The 21417-nt window shown below is 45.4% G+C and overlaps 1 protein-coding gene across 1 annotated transcript in view; it reads left to right on the plus strand.

The window, feature by feature from the left end:
* The first annotated feature begins 945 nt into the window (after positions 1-945).
* IFITM10 (interferon induced transmembrane protein 10) overlaps positions 946-21417 on the plus strand; it is a 52046-nt gene continuing 31574 nt past the window's right edge. The window contains exons 1-2 of the mRNA XM_054970004.1: positions 946-1008; positions 1796-2203. Of these exons, the coding sequence (XP_054825979.1) occupies positions 946-1008; positions 1796-2203 (471 nt within the window). The remainder of the gene's footprint in view (positions 1009-1795; positions 2204-21417) is intronic.

Below are 21417 nucleotides of genomic sequence, written 5' to 3' on the forward strand. Positions count from 1 at the left end.
ATTTCTATCCCTTCCTCATGACTGGAGCATAGAGCGCTCCTTGCCCCTGGGCGCTCTGCTGAGCGTCAGCACTGAATACTGCCCTGGCCGCGCTCTCCCTCCGCTGAAGGGGGTGGGGTGGCTGAGCCTGTGGGCCACGCAGCTTTGTGGCATGCCATTTCTCCGGCGTGTGCGCGCGTGTGGTGTCTCCGTGAGCGTGTCGAGGCCTGGCCTCAACCAGCGGCTGGCTCCTCACAAAGCCGCCTTTCCCAGAAGTGGCCTCCATGGCGCTCCTGAAAAACTCTTTCTTCGCGCGTCGAGCACGCGTGGCCCGAGGATGTCCGCCCCGCGGTGCAGGAGGCGGCCGCGTTTCCAGCAGGTAGGGGCAAACAGGGGGTTGCCAGGGGATGGGGGTCGGGTGCGCGCCCGCGCCCGCGCGCTTGAGGCCAGGAGGGCAGCCGCCAGGGAGGGGAGGAGGGAGCAAACGGCCGGCAAAATAGAGCCGGCCAGGCTTTCGGAAGCGCCAGTGTGTGCCTCCGTGCCATGATCTGACTGGGATGGTGGGTGGGGGGTGTCAGTTGACCTCTCCCCCTCCCCTCCCCCGACTCCAGTTGTTTAAGAAGAGGAGCCGGAGGCGGTGCTGTCTGAGCTGGAGATGCAGCGACTCGCTGGCTCCCTCCTTGTAAGTAGCCTCTCCGCCCGCTTTTTTCCTCCGGTCGGAGATGGATGGATGGATGGATGGATGGAAGGACGGTTAGACGCTGGGCTACAGGCAGGCGCTTTCTCCTAATTGCGAAGCTGACGGGATGGGAGGGAAAAGAAGAGGGGGGAGCTTCTCTCAGGCTTCTCCCGCCTGCTGCTGCTCTTCTTACAGTCACCCCTGACCGCGACATTGTCCAAACGGGAAAACTGCTGACAGGTGAAAGGGGGGAAGGGAAAGTCAATTACACCAGGAATCCTGTGGAGATGAGGACTCAGCAAAATACGGAGCAAGAGCGAGCCGGAGACAGGCGAGGCAGGGCAGGGCAGGTCTGTCGCAGCTGTGCTGCCCGTTCCAGCAACAGACTCGCTTGAATCTCCGAGGCACCCACCCCGCTCCAGCAAGCAGCTTCGAGCCTGGCGCGGGACGGGGCTCAGGCGGGCTCCGATGAACAGATGGACCGAGGGGATGAGAAGGGTCGCATCGAGAGGTGGGGAGGGTCGCGCCGGGACACTCTGGGAACTCGCTGCAATCCCAGTCGCCGCTCTCTTCTTTGGAAGTGTTTCTCCTTTTAAGGATGACAGTACAAAGGAAGTGTGTGTGTGAGAGAGAGTGAGTGAGAGAGAGAGAGAGAGAGCGTGTGAGCTGTTGTCAGACAATACCGCAAAGGACTTTGGCAGGGATGAGTGCAAGAAGGTGGCCATGGGGAAGAACTGGGCGAGGAAGCGTGTGTGGTGGACGTGTTGGAGCTCTTGGCCTCCTCCACTATGTTAATGAACTCTGGGGCTGTCCTGGGGGGGGGGAGGGATGGGGAGAAGTCAAGCATACTGCGGGAGGGAGCTGGGGCACCCAGCTGCAGGCAGACCAGGAACTGTTACACTGCTGCATGCATTCATGACTGCTCAGTGTGCCAGAGAATACTCCTTTGTGGTTCGTGTGTGTAAACAGTGTCCTCTCTCTTTTCCTTTCTTGCCTGAAAATCCCACCCTCTTCCCGTTCCTCATTTTCTTCCCTGTGCCTTTTCTGATTCCTGCATCTCCATTCTGTTTTTCTCCTTCCTTCCCTGCCTTCCTTCTCCCCATCTTTCTCAGACGACCACACTTTGCTGGGATATAGTTGGGTAAACTGGGTGCTGCCACCACGGAGAGATCACAGGAACCTCCCTTGGGCCCTCCATGTCTCTTTGACGGGGCCTTTTGGACTCGAAGACCCCCCCACGTGCCCCAGCAGGGGTGCTTTGCTTGCATCTCCAAGACACCTCCTGTGCAGCAGGGATCACCTGTCCTGCCTCCCTCTTCTGCTGTTTGCCTCATGGAGACCAAGACCTGCAAAGGGGATAGCCTACGGCCACCGATCCAATGCAAACACTCTGTAGAGAAGAAGACAATGACTAATCCCACCACGGTGATTGAAATCTACCCAGACACCACCGAGGTGAACGATTACTATCTCTGGTCCATCTTCAACTTTGTATACCTCAATTTCTGCTGTCTGGGTTTCATTGCCTTGGCGTATTCTCTGAAAGTAAGTACTGATCTCAGCCTGCACCCGCAGTAAGTCTGTGTCTCTCCAACTGGACTCATTGGAGTGATGCTGATTTACGCCAGGTTTAAAATAAGAACTGTTCCTTAGTTCATATATGTGGGGTGGGAGTGGAGGAGAATTGCTTGTGTTTAAGATAGAAATGTTCTTTAATTAACCACATTCATAGTTCATTAGGTTGGTTTCTGAAATGAAGTCCAAAAAAACTATGAAAATGGGGTGGGTGAGGTTAACCTGTGGCACTCTCATTACAAGGGCAGAGCTGTAAATAATATAAAAATTATAATGGATAAGCTGAGAAGCAGCAGTCATTCTAGATCTGATTTGGCTTTTGTTATTACTGTAGGTTTGTGGTTTGCTTTTTCCGATTTGCCATATAACCTGTCACAGGGCAGAAGAGGCTGGTAGGTTAGGCGCTCTTGCACGCTGCTGCTCAGAGGAATAAGCATCACTGCCATCATCATCATGATCACTATCATACATCATTCCTTTATCAGTTGTGACATCCTTTACAAATGGGATTGCATTTATGCCCACAGGTCACTGTTCCCTTTTTATAGGCAGGGAATTAAAGTTAAGTGATTGCCCTTTCCCCTATTCACAGGGCCAGTGCTCATGTTTCATCTGTTTTTAGCACTTTACAAACTTTAATTCAGCTCTACAGTGTTCTTGAAAACAAAATTGTTTCCTTGCTTCAAGGGCAAGAATGTTGAGGCACAGCTAAGTTTTAGATGAATTATCAGCTCCCTTAGACTCATCAGAATAGAGGATGTGGTTCAGCTTTTTTGGGTATAAGTCATGAACACAGTGCACTAGAATTTGTTGAATTTGATATTATGCAAACATGTGGAGTCAAACTGTTGTGACAGCATTAACAGTACTGTTGCCTGCAACAACTTCTAGGTTAAAGCATGGCTCTACTTTTAATATAATATTATATATAAAATTTTGTGTATGTATGTATGTATATATGTGTGTGTGTGTCTATATATATAATTAACTCTGTAGCATGCATTGTACCAATCTAATCAGAATCAGTTACTTGTGGCATTGAGATCTAAGCCTTCATTTAAAAAAAAAACTTTTCTTTCTGGAATCTGAGGTGGTGGGAGAAAACAGAAGATCTTGCAAAGCAGTTGTAAGTGCAGGCAGATTGGCTGTTAGCTTCTAAATCTGCTCTTTGGAGGACCTCTAGATCTCTTGCAACCCGTGCTACTTTCTGCACAGGCCAGTTCCTTCCTTTTGGCAAGTAAGAACAAGAGCAGAAAGGGGTGAAAGAAACAGCTGCTGTTCTGCTGCTGTTCAGATTACCCAGGCAAGGAGGGAAAGCAACTCATCCTTGCTCTCCCTTGGGCCTCATAAATCACAAGGTCAGCAGTGGAGACCTTCTAGGAGAGCAGGGCTGCTGGTGGGAGCGTGGAAGGTCTTGGGGGGGGAACGTCCACAGGAATAAAGGAGTTGGATTGATTAAGGATATTTTGATAAATATGAGAAATCAATGAGCATGCAGAAGATGATTTCCTAAGGCGGCTGAGTTAAAGGGAAGCTGCAGCCAGTTATAAGACAGTACAATCTCTTTGGACTGCTTTTTCATCCGAGAAATGGAGATAGTCAGGATGGGGTGACGATTATACCAAGAGAAGGCACAGACTGGTTTGTTTGTCTAGCTTCAATAACCTTTTTAAAGGTAGCACTACTCTGTGTGCACACTAGACCTGCTGTAATTATTCCTCATAACTGCAGAGTGAATGTGAGCCAGCTGGGCTCCAGGATTTCATTGCTCAGTGCAGCCAACAAGCAAATTGTGATCATCTATCAAAGAAGAAAGGATGGCTACTTCCCCCTCTTGCTCCTTTCATCTTTCTTTTTAATAGAAAGGGGTGGGGTGGGAGAATAGCTCACTGGATATGAGAAAGAAGAAGACCCTGGGCTGTAGAGCAGCTGTGAATATATCAGAGATACATTGGCCTCTAAGACACGGCACCTAACAGACATGCTTGGGAAGATAGCATTTATAAGAAGGTTAGCGTACACACTTCAGAAGGGTTTCATCACAGAAACAGATCGATTAATTGCATATAATGCCAGCAACCATGAATTCCACAAAAGAGCACTGGGGCTGTTTCCAAGCTAGCTGCATTCTCAGACTCTGGTATTACAGGCAGGATGCCAAATGCCAAGGGATTCCTATGCCCCCAAGTTTTTTTGGGCTATGCTTAGGGACTTGCCTGTGTTATTTGCACTCTTCAATTCCCTACCTTTCACTGTGTGTGAAATAATGTTATTCAGCTGTTCTCTTTGCTGTCAGAAAGTTTCAGAAAGTTTAACATATTTAGCATGCAGTTAGGTGCTAATAGCTATGCAAGGGTTTCACAACTTATACCAGCCTTACCACTGGTATCCTTCGAAACATGGTTTTGCACCCATTTTAACAGCTATCTTGATTATCCAGTAGCCTAGAAGAAACAGCCTATAATGGATGTGCTGTGGCAGACAGTATTTATAGGAAGGTCATTTAGATCATAAGACCCTTTGCTGAGATACGTTTAATTTTCAGACTGCTGCTTCTATACTGTTAACTGCTTTCTTAACAAGTTTATTGCGAAGTGGGAAAGAATATCAGAATGGTAGTTCCGTGTGATGCTTCCACATAGGCATTATACATAATTTAGTGCACAGATTGGATTTCAATTAATCTCTAGTACATTTTAAAAGACAAGTCACATTTTTATCTCTCAGAATAATACAGAAACATCTGAAACGGTGCAACTAATCTATGCTTAACATTTTTTACCTCAGCAGGAAGTTGACTTAAATTTTCAGTGCTCACGTGGCCAGGCCTCTGAGCTCTATGCATGATCTTCCCATGACACATTTCTGCTCTTAGCTGAACTATTTTGAATACTGTTGCTTCTAGAAAATCTGGAAATTAAGATGTAATGAGAAAAATGCAATAATAACTACCACAGAATTTGGATTATAGGGAGGATATGATATAAAATGTATGATGATCCTAGGTTATGTGTGAAGTTGTTCAATGGTAATCTTTGAAACAGATTGCTAGCGTTAACAACACATACTGTATTTTTAAGGTAGGAGTTGTGTTCATAAAATGAATAGGTAACAAAGAAGGGATATATGTTTCTTTCCAAGAACCAGCCCAAACAAAACTGCTTCAGTAAAACTTGAACTCAGGGCTTGACAAACCTCCAGGGAAAGGAAATTCCACAGTCAGGAAGAATGACACTTTGTGTGATCTTGTTGGTCGAACATGGGGCCCACCACTCAGAGCAGTGTCAGAAAGAAAAAAAGTGAAATGGCAACCAGACCTACAATGTGACATCACTTCTGGGGAAAACCTGGAAGTGAAGTCATGCCTCTCAGAAAATTGCCAGAAACTCTATGGAGAATTGCCAGAAACTCTAGGAATTGCAGAAAACTTTAGGAGTTTCCACTGATTCCTAGAGAGGACTGACATCACTTCCATTTTTCCCCCAAAGTCATGTCAGTAGCTTCTAGGAATTACTAAAAACCCTACCTTTTTTTACTATCTCCTAGTCTTCAGCTTTCCTTCTTTCCCTTCCTGACAGCTCTTTCACTCCAGAAACAGTCCAGCCAAGCTGTAAAAATAATGTGGTAGCAAGTTACTCAGATGGCTGCAGCACAAATTGCATAGTGACAAATAATCTGGGTGAGTTGCATGGTGACAGCTGCCTGGACAGGGTGCATTGTGATAGTGAGTGGTTTGGTGGCTGCAGCTAGGCCTGACCAAGTTGAACAAATTGCACAGTAGCAAGTAGCCCATTCAACTTATCTGCTGTTTGTCACTAGGCCCAGGTATGTTGCATGACAGCAAGTTATTTGGTGGCCACTGCCACATTTGGACAAACTTTCCAAGTTGTTGCACATTTTAAAACCTCCCATTGAGAAAAAAAAAGATTATCACTGCTACTTTCATACAAGTGCTCTCCCACAAATTTCACCATCTCCTTCCCATTACTTCAGGCTCCATCTCATAGATCAAGAAATGTCCTGCCTTTCCTTCCACTTTATTTGGGGAATAACTCCACTATTGTCACGGGAGAGAAGATAGCTGAGGGGAAGAAACAGGCTGGGCTTTTTGTGAGGGCTTTGTTCTATGAACCATGCTGTTATTGTAAACAGATCCCTAGATTGATCCTTCAGTGGTACTCCTGTCACAAATGTAGTCCTGGGTAGGGAAGAAAAGAATATGTTTTGCCTACTGAGTTGGCACCTAAAGGAATTGTAAAGGAAGAAGGCATTTGATGAAGTGCTCCTAGAATAAGGATGAACCAGAACCAAAACCAAAACAGAAGTGGAATTTTCTGAAGGACTTTTGTTATCTGATTGCACATTATAGTATAAAAACAGTGGGAGGTACTATGTAATTTCTATAAAAGAGATTTTGTGCCTTAGGCCTGTGACTTCTTCATGCAGCTAGGACTTGATTGAGGCCTGATTCCGTATGGAACTACATACTACAGAGCTCATTAGGCTTATTAACAGCCAGACACATGGGTTTGCAAACCTGATGCTTCTTTGCTGTTGTGATGCCTCTTCACAGGCCAGCTGCCTCCACCAGTCTCACTGAGTGTGGGGAGAAGCTGGAGGGCTGGTGGTCTGGAATCTCAGGGAAGAGGGGAAGCTGCCTCAGAGTCTGGCTAGCTGGCAGTTTCCTTTCAAGGTGTGGCTTCTGGGCAGGCCCCTCAATGAGATCTCAGAGTCCAGGGGTTCTGGGTCTTGTCTGGTTTGGTGTAGTGGTGAGTGGCAGGATTCTAATCTGTAGAACTTGGTTTGATTCCCCACTTCTCTGCTTGAAGCCAACTGGGTGACCTTGGCTCTGCCACAGCTCTCTCAGAACTCTCTCAGCCCCACCCACCTCACAGGGTGATTGTCAATATGGGTAGCTGTGTTAGTTTGTCTGTAGCAGTAGAAAAGAGCAAAAGTCCAGTAGCACATATAAAGGTAAAGGTAGTCCTCTGTGCAAGCACCAAGTCATTACTGTCCCATGGGGGGACGTCGCATCATGATGTTTTCTTGGCAGACTTTGTTATGGTTTGCCATTGCCTTCCCCAGTCATCTACACTTTACCCCCGGAAACTGCGTACTCATTTAGAAGGATAGAAGGCTGAGTCAACCTTGAGCTAGCTACCTGAACCCGGCTTCTGCCAGGATCGAACTCAGGTTGTGAGCAGAGTTTAGGCTGCAGTACTGCAGCTTACCATTCTGCACCACGGGGCTCTTGTAGCACCTATAAGACTAACAAAATTTGTGCTAGGGTATGAGCTTTCGTGAGTTACAGACTGTCATGAGGATTGTTGTGAGCATAATAATAACACACTTTGTAAACTGCTCTGAGTGTGGTATTAAGTTGTCCTGAAGGGCAGTATATAAATAAATGTTGTTATTATTATTAATGCTGTGCTGGGCATCACCTAAGACCCCTGATCTACTCCCCCAGGCAGTCCTTGGCTTCTTCAGTTCATACTCTGAGGGTTCTGTCCCAGTCAGAGTCTATTTCTGGCCCACTCCACTGCTATTCCAAGAATCACTGGGGTGGGAGGCACTTTGCAGCCAGGAACAGTCCAACTGAGGAGGCTGTTTCACCTTAACCATAGTGAGATGTGCATTGGATACACTGCTGTGTTATTTTAAAGGAGATGTGTCATTTGGAAATCCTAAGAGTCATGAAAAGTGACTTATTAGTATGTGTAGACAAGCATTAAATGAATTTGGAATCCAATCCCATCATCTTTGGAGCATACTATATATTACGAAGATTTCAGCTTAGTGCTGTAGTAAGGTGAATTTTCTGTGCAGAAACAGTTCTCATGTTCAGTAAGTTAATTTTGTTAAGGATAATCATATCATAGTTTTGGAAAAGCTGTAACATAAGTTGGAGGGGAAATGCTATCATGTTACCAGTATCTATCTCTCTACATTTGATATAGTTATTGTAACTTCTTGGTATTGAGAACAATGGAAAGACCTAATAAGGTGTGAGAAATTACCAATAAAATAAGTCAACCATTGCCTATTAAGAAATATGGTACATTATTATAAATTGAAAAATTGGTGTACAGATAATAAGATACACTTTACTTTACTTTACTTTACTTTACTTTACTTTACTTTAATTGAATTTTTATACCACCCATCTCCCGAAAGACTCAGGGCGGTGTACAGCAAAAATAAAACATACAAATATAAAACAATAAGAATATAAAATATAAACATATTAAATAGTTTAACTCAGAAACAGGACAACTCAATTAAAACACATTTAGGCCAGCCCCGCTTGTTGGAATAATAACGTCTTAAGGGCACGGCGAAAGGTGTGTAGGTCAGGGACTATACGTATCTCCGGGGGCAATTCATTCCAGAGGGCAGGTGCCCTGACAGAGAAGGCTCTCCCCCTGGGGGTCACCAGCCGACATTGTTTGATCAGTAATGAATGGCCGTTTCTGCTAAACTTAGTAGAATTAAAGAAGGAAATTTCCACAGAAACGTTAGCACTCCATGTGCAAACCGCAATAATAAATAATTAAACAATTTTTCAAAAGTGCATGTGCCTCTTATTTCCTTTAGCCAATATTGACATACAATAAATCCAATTTACAATTTATACAAATTCATCATCGGCGCAGTACAACACTACAGTTCCAGGTACAATACAGATAATATTTAATTTATTTCTTCACGTTTATTCCTTCTTCTCTCTTCACTAATTACTCTCCACTTCTTCCCATCGGTGATAAGACATCTGGACTGGTGAGTAGATAACACCACGCTCAATCTGGGGCCGGCTACGAACGCAGATTTCGTGCCACCTTCTTCAGGAGCGTGCCATCTGAATTACCTCACGGATAGACATCACCAACACATTTCCCTCTCCTCCTGGTTAGTAGGTACGCATATTCGTTAGTAGCGTGAAGAAGGTGGCACGAAATCTGCGTTCGTAGCCGGCCCCAGATTGAGCATGGTGTTATCTACTCACCAGTCCGGATGTCTTATCACCGATGGGAAGAAGTGGAGAGTAATTAGTGAAGAGAGAAGAAGGAATAAACGTGAAGAAATAAATTAAATATTATCTGTATTGTACCTGGAACTGTAGTGCTGTACTGCGCCGATGATGAATTTGTATAAATTGTAAATTGGATTTATTGTATGTCAATATTGGCTAAAGGAAATAAGAGGCACATGCACTTTTGAAAAATTGTTTAATTATTTATTATTGCGGTTTGCACATGGAGTGCTAACGTTTCTGTGGAAATTTCCTTCTTTAATTCTACTGACATTGTTTGACCGACAGCACCCTGAGGAGGCCCTCTCTGTGGGAGCATACTGGCCTGTGGGAGGCTATCGGTAGCAGCAGGCGGTCTCGTAAATACCTAGGCCCGAAGCCATGGAACGCTCTAAAGATGGTAACCAGCACCTTGAAGCGCACCCGGAAGACCACCGGAAGCCAATGTAGCTCGCGCAGGAGAGGTGTTACATGGGTGTGCTGTGTCGCTCCTATAATCACCCGCGCGACCGCATTCTGCACTAATTGCAGCCTCCGGGAGGTCCTCAAGGGGAGCCCCATATAGAGAGCATTACAGTAGTCCAGACGGGAGGAAACAAGGGCATGGGTGACTGTGTACAAGGCATCCCGATCCAGAAAGGGACGCAACTGGTGAACCAGGCGAACCTGATAAAAAGCCCTCCTGGCCACGGCCGACACATGATCTTCTAACGACAGCCGCGCATCCAGGAGGACACCCAAGTTGCGAACCCTCTCTGTGGGAGCCAAAATCTCGCCCACGATAGTCAGCGATGGAACCAGCTGGCTATAACGGGGCGCCGGAAACCTCTTGGAAGGGTTGAGTCTGAGCCTGCTTCTCCCCATCCAGATCCGCACGGCCTCCAGGCACTGGGACATCACGTTAAGGGCATCATTGGGGTGATCCAGGGTAGAGATGTACAACCCAGTATCATCAGCATACTGATGGTACTTTACCCCAAAACCACGGATGATCTCACCCAGCGGCTTCACATAGATGTTAAACAGAAGGGGCGAGAGGACCGACCCCTGCGGCACCCCACAAGTGAGGTGCCTCCGGGTTGACCTCTGCCCCCCTGTCAGCACAAACTGCGAGCAGTCAGAGAGGAAGGAGGAGAACCATCGCAACACAGTGCCCCCCACTCCCAGCCCCTCCAACCGCCGCAGCATGATACCATGGTCAATGGTGTCAAAAGCCGCTGAGAGGTCTAATAGGACCAGGACAGAGGAGCAACCCCTGTCCCGAGCCCTCCAGAGATCATCAACCAATGCGACCAATGCCGTTTCCGTACTGTGCCCAGGCCTGAAGCCCGACTGATACGGATCCAGATAGACATCTTCCTCCAGGTGCTGGGGAAGTTGTTGCGCCACCACACTCTCAACAACCTTCGCCACAAAACGAAGGTTGGAGACTGGACGATAGTTTGCTAATACAGCCGGATCCAGGGAAGGCTTCTTGAGGAGGGGCCTCACCAACGCCTCTTTTTGGGCCGTTGGGAAGAAACCCTCTCTCAAGGAAGCGTTAATAATTCCCTGGAGCCAGCCTCGTGTGACCTCCCGGGAGGCCACCACCAGCCAGGAGGGACACGGGTCCAATAAACAAGTAGCAGCACTAAGCCTACCCAGTATCCTGTCCATGTCCTCGGGAGTCACAGGGTCAAACTCTTACCAGATGACATTCACAAGACCCACCTCTGTCCCCCCATCTATACCCACCCAGTCAGAGTCCAGACCCTCCCGAATCTGAGCGATCTTGTCGTGCAGATATTGGACAAAATCCTCAGCCCTGCCCTGCAAAGGGTCTTCCAGCTTTCCCTGGTGAAGTAGGGAGCGGGTCACCCTAAACAGGGCGGCCGGGCGATTATCTGTGGACGCGATCAAAGCGGAAAAATAATTGGATTTTGCTGCCTTTATCGCCCCTAGGTAGGTCTTAATATAAGACCGTACCAGTGTCCGGTCAGAATCGGAACAGCTGGCCCTCCAACCACTCTCTAGGCGTCTTTTCCGGCGTTTCATCTCCCTCAGCTCCTCAGAGAACCAGGGGGCCACTCGGGATCGGCACCGGGTCAGAGGCCACAAAGGCATGACACGGTCCAAAGCCCCAGCCGCCGCCCTATCCCAGCCAGCCACCAGCTCCTCAGCCGGGGCGTGAGCCAGCGCCTCGGGTAATGGCCCAAGCTTTGTCAGGAACCTATCCGGGTCCATCAGGTGCCTGGGGCGGAACCACCTGGTCGGCTCTGCCTCCCTGCGGTGGGGGGGTAGCTAAACGGCAGTCCAGTCGAAGGAGTGAATGATCTGACCATGACAAGGGTTCAATGACTAACTCCCCTGTTCCTAGGTCATTCAACCACCGGCCAGAGACAAAAATCAAATCCAAAGTGTGCCCCCCAGTGTGTGTAGGGCCCTGAACTAATTGGGTCAGGTCCATGGCCATCATAGAGGCCATGAACTCCCGAGCCGCCTCCGATGCTTCGCCGACAGATGGCAGGTTGAAATCCCCCATGACCACCAGCCTAGGGGTATCAACCGCCACCCCGGCTGTCACATCAAGCAGCTCAGGCATGGCCGCCGCTACGCGGCAGGGAGCCAGGTACACAATTAGCAGGCCCATCTGCACCCCACGGCCCCACTTCACAAGTAGGGACTCACATCCGGCTCTCTGAGGCACATCGGTCTCCCTCGGACAAAGACTTTCCCTTATAACAACCGCCACTCTCCCGCCCCTACCCTGAGCCCTCGGCTGATGGAATGCACGGAAGCCTGGCGGGCACATTTCAACGAGGGGAGCCCCCCCATCCCGGCCCAGCCAGGTCTCCGTAATACCCGCCAGGTCCACTCCCCCCTCCTGAACAAGATCATGAATGAGGGAAGCTTTATTTACCATGGACCTTGCATTGCATAGCATCAGTCGAGGGCCCAGACCCCAAAGGTCTGTGCAACCTAGGGAACGAGAAAAACATTGGGGGCCGGAGCGTGCAACCTCTCGCAGACAGCGGCCGCGCGCTCCCAAAACATGATATGGCCCCTTGCCGCCACCATATCTGCCCCTCCCACCTACAGTACTGATGGAACCACCCTCATCAGTCTGGGATCCAACCCCGGCCCTGATCTCCAGACCCCCACCTGCAGTGCTGCAGCCCCCTGCTGGACCTGGTTCTGACCCTGATGGGTTGCCCCCCAAACCCACCCTGGTCGTATAAACCACCCCTCCCCCTCCCCCCTTAAAAACTGAAAAGCAAAACTCTTTAAAAACCCCCTAACATCCTTCCACTTTCGAAGCTGTCTCTCTGCTAGTCAATCTGTTTCTATTACATCCAGTGTCCTAGAGGGATCTTGATAGACACATCCGTTTTGAGTGAGGGTCTGCTGTCCTTTATAACTCTTATAGCTGGCATCCTTATGATCATCCTGACTGGGAACATGACTTCTGGTGTCAGGCCCCTTCCTTTGAGATGTATTATCGCCAGTTTCTTCCTCTAGCTTCTTCTGTTTCTGGTTTGGGCTTGCACAGTCCAGCAGAAGATGATCCATATCGTTGTTGGCTTTGCTCTGAGTAGCACTTGTGCAAGTGGGGGACCTGCAAGATCTTCCAGGGGGCATCTCATTTTCCCCTCCTCCACTATTTCCTCTTTCCCTTCCCTGAAAGTCCCCATAGTATCTCCTTTTCCCCTTTCCCCTTCTCTCCTTTCCACCTATCAGCCAACCTACCATTACTTTCCCCTTTAGCTTTCCCTCTTTCTTTCACTCAGCAGCACCCTCTCCTCGGGAAAACTCTGGTAAAATTGTGTGGTGTCAACAAGTCTGAGTTAGACCCAGATGTGAGTAGGGAACCTGTAAGGACTTGCAGAGGGCAAACCCTTACTTTTCTCTGTGACCCCTTCCCCATACTCTTTCCTCTTTTCCTTCTCCTGGTTGCCCCCATATCCCTAACCTTTCCTTGTTTCTTTGTTTTCTTCCCACCCACCAAGAAACCTACCTTTTATCTGCCCTCCCCCAATCTCCAGCTATGTTTATTACTTATTTACTCCATTTATACTCCACCTTTCTTCACCGTAGGGACCCAAAGCAGTTTATATCATTAGCCTCTCCTCCATTTTATTCTCACAACAACCCTGTGAGGTAGATTAGGCTGAGAGAGAGTGACTGGCCCAAAGTCACCCAGCATGTTTCCCTGGCAGAGGAAAACTTGGATCTCCCAGATCCTAGTCTGAAATTGTAACCACTTCATCACAGTGGCTTTTGTGGGGTGGCTGCTGTTGAACTGTAGCAAGCAGCCAGACAAAGATGAGTTATAAAAGTCATGCAATAGCAAGTCACTTCAAAGGCCAAAACAGCCCAGAAAGTGACCCTAACCTTCCCCTGCCTTTTACTGACATAAACTGAGGTTTGTACGCTGGCAATGCTGTTGTGGTTGCCAAGCAATAGCCATAACAACCACTGGGAGGGCATTCATTTCTTAAAGCTACAGGTGCTACTTCTATTATTTTGGAGGGTTTTAAAAAAAACAACAAATCCCTGTGATGTATTTTTTTTAATTTCAGATTTTTCTGCACACCTGGGGTGTTTTTCAGGTTTATAGAAAGATCTGCCCTGTTAATGGCTCGAAACTCCAGATTTAAGAATTTACAGATTTGGTCTTGCTGAGAATCAGATATTAATGTAAACAGCCAAGTATTCTGGGCAGGGTAGGTGACAGTACATGGCAAGGGGCGGGGGGGGGGTGCAACTGCTGACTCTCTATTCATGCATCTACTCTGACTCCTGCCCTGACTCCTTCCACCATGTGCTTTGTCAAGTCTTCTCCAGATGCATATGTTGCCTGGTGCTGCTGGAGAAAAGCATAAGGAGCACCAAGTATCAGCATTCCAGATGGCCATGGCAGTGGCACTCCCAGCACCACTGGGGAAAGGGCATACAAGCAGAGTGGGCAGTTGTGAGTGTAGGTGGTGGAAGCGTTTGCAAGTAGGCAAAGGATGGATGCACAGGCAAGTGGAGGCACGTGAGTGGAAGGGCAAGAAGGGGAGCCTAGTAGTGGGCATGGAGGAAGGCTGAGTATGCTCTGCCCAGGGCCCCCCAAAACCCACAACTGGCCCTGATTCTGGGTACATTAATGTAAAAGAGAAAGATTTTAAGACTATATAGCAATGATATGTTATACTTCTTAAGCTTAGTAAAATATATACAATAATTAAGATTTGTGTAGAACTAGTTAGGAGGAATAGTTATGTATTTATATAGCAGATTTGTAGAGGTACTAGAAATTATTTGAACAAGGTGAAATGAAAATGTAACTGGGATCCTAAGAGATACTTTAGGAACACCCAGGGTCATGCCCAATGAGGTCCCCCCCCCTCACTCTTGCTATACACAAACTACTGTTAATGTTTTCTTCAGTTTCAGATGAAATTCACCATATATATTATGGAGTGCTAAGGGTTGCCATCCTCTAGGTCTGGGGTTCCCCTAAAATTACAAGTGGTCTCCAGATTGAATGGAGATCCAGTTCCCATGGACAAAAGTGGCAGCTTCAGAGAGTGGACCGGAACCCATGGCATCACATTCCTGCTGAGCTCCTTCCTCTCTCCAAACCCTGCCCTCCCGAGGCTCTGCCTCCACATTTCTAGGAATGGCTCAACATGGAATTGGCAACCATGGTCGTTGTTCAGAAGACAAATCCAAAAGTTCATTATATGCAGTACCTTATGATTCTTCTTGTGTCGAATCCTGTGAATTTTTCTTCACTTAACTGCAGAACTAATATTCAGAAGGAATGGAAATGGTTGAAATCATATTCCTAAAACTATTAAACTTACTTTCAAATGATGAAATCACATTTAAGTTATTTTTTTCATATGTATAAGAGAAGGAATGTTACAAGGATGATCATGTTGTTTATTTATTTAGTACATTTTTATCTTGCCGTCTTCTAAGGAGCTTAGAGTGACATACATAGTTCTCCCTTCCCTCATTTAATCCTCAGAAGAACACTCTGAGGTATGTTAGACTGAAGGAGAATGTCTGGCCCAAAGTCACCCAGTGAGTCCCAACGTGCGAAGGGATTTGGACCTTAGTTTCCCAGACCTAGACCAAAACTTTAACCACTACACATGCCAGCCACACTAGTTCATTTGAACTGGATGCTGTTCATAAGATGTGCTGCATGCTGATTATAGGGTAAAACTTATGCATTGGGCTTGTTTTAAGCTTAAAACCAAAATAACAAAAAATACACTGTGCAATACTATATTAATTGGAGTAGTAAGTGATAAGATTTGGTTTCAACAGAAAAACATTTACAGCTAAGGATTAGATATTAAGGTAGGATATAAGCCTTCCTTAAGGAGATTCTGTTAGTAATAGTTTTTGAAAACGCTTATTTTCACTCTTCCCTCAATTATTTATTGTTTTAATAAAATAGACTCTTGTGAATTAGAACTGTAGCTCAAGGAATGACTTTTATTTCAGGGCAAAGAAGTAAGGCAGATATTTTGAAATTCTCAACTCAATAATTAAAGATGTCAGCATCAGCTAGATGTTTCCATTAGAGAATGAGCAAATCCTTAACAGTTGCTTAGGCGATGCATAATTTTCTCTGCTTTTGGTGGGCCTTATAATCTCTAATTCTCACAGGTACATTAACTAAGCTTTGAGCAAGATATAGCTAGTGAAAAAACTACAATAGTGTTTAGTCCTGGTTTCAGAAAAGACAGAGTTTGAAGAAAACACATGATATTTTGCAGCATCTGCTGTCTGTAAATGTCATTTGAATACATAACCTACTGAGAAAGTAAATGCTCAGACACTGGGATATAGATAGAAGCTTGGTTATTGTAGATATTCAGAATGTAGTACCCATTGACTCTGCTGGAGTGCAACAGTTCCAAAGATATGACAAATGGTTTTGTATTAAGAAAATAGATATAAAAATTTATCATTAGGACAGCGGTATTGTCTGTCACAGTGTGGAGCAGCAACAGTTTGCTATCATTGAGAAATAAATGAAATAACTGAGTACTGATGAAAAAAGAATATAAGGAATAAGTAATCTAAACAGCTTCTATATCTTCATAGTTGTCATTCCCAGAAGGGACTGTTATGGTCAATTATTTTGACTTTCTGCATGGCACAGGTCAGAAGATTTTTTTCCCTGCAGCAAGCCTATAGGGCTTTTAAAAATCTTTTTCAGCTTTGATTTTATTGTAGGGGGAAGGGATGAGAAGGAGATTGGGAGAAAGAAAATTCCAGCAGAACAGAGAAGGCCAGAAGAGGCAGTGACCATTGCATTTGTGATTTCTGCACAGTGGCCTGTGGGTCAGAGGCTGAAGGCAGGAAGGGTAACCTTCTAGGGAAAGGCCTGCAGAGATAGATTATAAAATTATTTCCATACATGTTTTATATTCTACCCTTCCTAGACTCTCTAAGAGAGCTGAAATACTTGAAATACTTGAATATAAATATTAATTCTTATTGTTCTGTTTCTGTGCTTTCATTTAAATTTTTAAATGGATTGCATGTACTCTCCCTCTCATGTGGTAGAGTGGTGCATACACGCAGCAAGTTTTAAAATGTGTGTGTGGCGGGTGCTTTATCACCCTCCCTATAGTGCAGAGAAGCTGTTGTACTATAGTATCTGAATTACAGTTTGCAGAGTAATTTGCAGTGGATGTACTGGCTAAATTGTGATTGGGGCAAACCGTTGTCTGCTTGTAAATAAATGGCCCTAAGCATTCTATTAAGGTTGCCAACCTCCTGATCGGGTCTGGAGATCTCCTGAAATTATAACTGATCTCCAGAGATCAGTTCTCCTGAGGAAAATGGCAGTTTTGGAAGGTGGGCTCTATGGGATTACACCCTATTGAGGTATCTGCCCTTCCCAAGCCCCACCCTCCCCAAGCTCCACCCCAAAATCTCTAGCAACTTCCTGACCCATAGTTGGCAACCCTGTTTCCAGGTGATAGGATAGGTTTACGGGAGGGCAATGAATTCTTGTCAATGTTGTCCCAAGGGAAATCGTAAATAAAAATCAGCACCTTGAATTATCCCTGGGATTCCATTGGGAAGCAGTGTAGATGCTAGAGCACTGATGAAATCTGCTTCTGTCAGCCCACTCTCCTCAGGGGATTGCTGCAGTTTGTTGTGTACCAATTGGTGCTTTCACAACATCATAAGGAACAGCTCTAAGTATATTACAAATACCTAGTGACAGTGTGAACGCATGAATCACAGTTGTCAGGTCTGCATCCAACATAAAGAATTCCAGTCTTCTTTGCAGGTGGAAGTTGTAAAAAAGCATGCTACTTACTAGTGTAAACAAAAACTCCACAATCAGCAGTGGATCTAGGAGCACCCAAAAGCTGGAGCTCTGAGTAGTAACAAGGAACCTTTCCATCACTGACTCAACTGCCCCCAAAAGCTTGTATGCTTCCATACCAGTAGAATATGCTCTGGTTTTAAAAACTGAACTACTTTTTTCTTATTTCTTGAGTCAGTCTGCAGGACAGAAAAGAAAATGTACATCTCCCAGATTACTATATACTATCCTGAGGCTGGTTCATACTTACATTTTCATATCTGTACTATGTATTCAAGTGTTAACTTTCATGTGTGAATCAGCCACAAAGATTGATCTCGAAGTAGGAGCAGGGGGTCATACCATCTGATGTCAACTCAAGCACAGACTTTTCAGTGGTCATAGTTTGGCTAGGAGTCATTAGAAGCTGAGGAGAGCCAGTTTGGTGTAGAGGTTAAGAGCGCGGGACTCTAATCTGGAGATCCGGGTTTGATTCCCCACTCCTCCACTTGAAGCCAACTGGGTGACCATGGGTCAGTCACAGCTTCTAGGAGTTCTCTCAGCCCCACCCACCTCACAGGATGTTTTGTTGTGGGGATAATGATAACATACTTTGTAAACTGGTCTGAGTGGGCATTAAGTTGTCCTGAAGGGCGGTATATAAATCAAATGTTGTTGTTAGGAGTCAAGAGATGAGATTTTAAGGCTGCAATTCTAAACACACTCTGTCACAGTGACACAGTGAGATCTCTGTCTTTTGGTGCTACACCTCTGAAGATGCCAGCCACAGCTGCTGGCGAAACGTCAGGAACTACAATGCCAAGACCATGGCTATACAGCCTGGAAAATCCACAACAACCATCATTCTCCGGCTGTGAAAGCCTTCGACAACACTTACTAGGGATTAATTTCCACTGAACTCAGTGACCTTTACTTCTGAGCGTACATGCTTAGAATAGCACTGCAAGGATATATATGAATAACCCAGTTGTTTTTTTGAAATCAGGTTGGTTATATTTATTCAGAAATAGCTTACTCCAGGCAATGCACCAACTTCCACAATTCTACAAGGAACTTTGACACACTAACATCACCAGGCCTGTGAGTCTGTTCAGACAACGTTAGTTGAATCCTCAGTTATGAATACAACCGGGGCTGTCTCTTAAAACCCACTGTATTAAAGCAAGCTCAGACTATTGTGATTCATAGGCAGCCAGCATGCTGAAAGCTATGGGGTCTTCAGGCCTTTGCTCTTTGAACATAAAACAATTTAAGAATTTCAAAATACAGAACTTCAACACTGATGTTAAATAATATTTGTAGAGAGGCTGTGGCTCAGTGGCAGAGCATCTGCTTTGCACACAGAAGTTCGCAGGTTCAGTCTCTGGGAATCAGATAGTGGGTGATGTGAAATACCACTTCCTGAGATCCTGAAGAGCTACTGTCAGAGAGAGTAGCTAATACTGACGTTGACAGTTCAGTGGTTTGACTCACTATAAAGCAGCTTCATGCGTATTCAAATGGACTTTACTATGGGTAATTTTGAAAATACTGGATATGCTACTGCATCTAGGGTTGCCAACTCTGGCTTGGGAAATTCCTGGAGATTTGGGGAGGAACTTGGGGTACCTGAGGAGGAACTTCCATTTCTCCTAGACTCTGTGGTATGGAATGGCGCTCTGAAGTCACTATTTTCTGTAAAGAAATGGATCTCTGTAGTCTGGAGATCAGTGGCAATTCTTGGAGAACTCCAGCCCTCACTTGGAGGTTGGTAACCCTAACTCCATCAGTACCACGGTTGATGGATTAATGCTTAAGAAGCCCAGGACCGGCTAGATGGCCATCAGTGATGTAGTGGCAGTTTTAATACAGGAACCTGAAAACACTGGTATGTGGGAAAAAACCTTTATTTGAGAACAGGAGCATGCTCAGAAAAACTGAAAATACACAAAGAGACAAAGATACACAGAGACAAAATTACACAGCTGAGGACTTGGCTCACACCAGGGCTGAATCCACACTTTCTGGCATAGCACTAAACAGTCGGAATGATAGCGTCTTCCTGGCGCTTTTTCTGACGTCATTGCTCCATGAGAGTGGCATTGTGGTACAATGACATCATAAAACGTGCCAGGAAGACGCTATCATTCCGACTGTTTAGCGCTATGCTGGTAAGTGTGGATTCAGCCCTACACGAGGGTGGCTGGAGAGAGCCAAGTGCCCATGATGAATTTCAAATCACATTATATACTTTTTACAGACAGGGAAACAACTGATGCAAGAGTGGTGATAAATCACACAGTTTACTTTATCTCTTAAACTCAAATCACAAACTCCAGTTCACTTGTTTATCTCACCAAACTGTCCTTGTGATTTATCTTGTACCTGGAAACTCTGTGTCCCTTTGTCAGGACAGAACATGAAATTGCAACCTCTAGTGTCATACGTGACAAGCATTTTACAAAGCAAAGAAATGTTACAAAGAGAAATGCATTAGGTTGGCTGCATCAGTAACTGGCATTCTGGAATGCCTGGCATTCTGAAGGCCATTTGAGTAACTTGGGAAAAGGATTGTAATCCCAAACTTCCCTTTTGGATATTATAAAGCTCTTTTGGTACATGGGCAAAGCCATATAGTTCTCTCCTTTGCCAGTCTTAAGGTTTAACATAAAACAAAACAAACAATGTTAGGGAGAAGGCCCTAATGCAGGTTTACCCCTGGCATGTTGATTATTTAGTTAGATTAAGGCAGAGAAGAATTTTTAGCATTCACAGTGTCATTCTAAGCAGAGTTACATCCTTCTAAATCCATGGAAGTCAATAGGTTTAGCAGAGCATAACTTATCACTTGCTGTCATCCCTCGCCTGCAGTCTGAAGCAGTAAAGTACAGCAACAGATACATTGCATGATGTTGCTAATCAGGGCAGTTTGGGCAGCAATTCAGGGCTGGTGCAGGAAGAGGTTGTTTCTCCCTGCGATGTGTGGTTTGTGTTAATTGTGTGAGTCATAGGGAGCTATTTGCTTTGTGTGCACTTTTCCCTGTGCAGCAGGTTTTGATTGCATAGTGGCAGATAGCATAATGAATTGCACCATGGTTTAGATTACACAGTCTGATATGCAGAGGGTTGCTGGAAGGATGGTCCTGCTTTTATTCAGGAAACCGAACTGGGTGGTTTTTATGCTGTCATGTGTCTCTAAACCAGCCTTTAGATTCTAGGATTCTGTGTAAATGTCCTGTAACTTATGGAAAAAAGCCTAAAGCTGGTTGACTAGGGACATTTACAAGGAACAGAACCAGGCATGTTGCACTTAGTTGTAATGATTGATGTGTGCACACTGCACATAGGTCTCATGGCTTTGTAAGTGTTTTAAATTTCAGCCAGGATTCAAACAAGAACCATCCCTTACATAAACTGACATAAAGTGGAAAGAGTGTTGAATTTTTGTGTCAGAACACAATGGTTGTTTTATGACAAATGTCCCAATTTATTTATGTCCTAAATGCCAAGCACAAACGAATTAGTCATCAGTGCATATTGATAGATAATTGAATGAATTAATTAATTGAACGAAAGAGGCATTTGTAAAGTGCCAAACTCCTTCATATACTACTATCATAATGATACATACTATCATAATGGTACATTTAGCAGTTGCCTAGAATCAAGTATATATTGTAGGTGGCAGTGGTGGAAAGTACCATCAGGTTGTAGCCAACCCCTGCTGAGGTTTTCAAGGCAAGAGATGAAGGGTCAAACTAAACGTGTAGGTTTTTAAAGAATTGGATTCAATTTCACCAGACCTAGTTTGAGTTCCTGCAGCCAAACATCAACTATGGGTAA

The sequence above is a fragment of the Eublepharis macularius genome, chromosome 2 (genome assembly GCF_028583425.1).
Source record: "Eublepharis macularius isolate TG4126 chromosome 2, MPM_Emac_v1.0, whole genome shotgun sequence".
Taxonomy (NCBI): domain Eukaryota; kingdom Metazoa; phylum Chordata; class Lepidosauria; order Squamata; family Eublepharidae; genus Eublepharis; species Eublepharis macularius.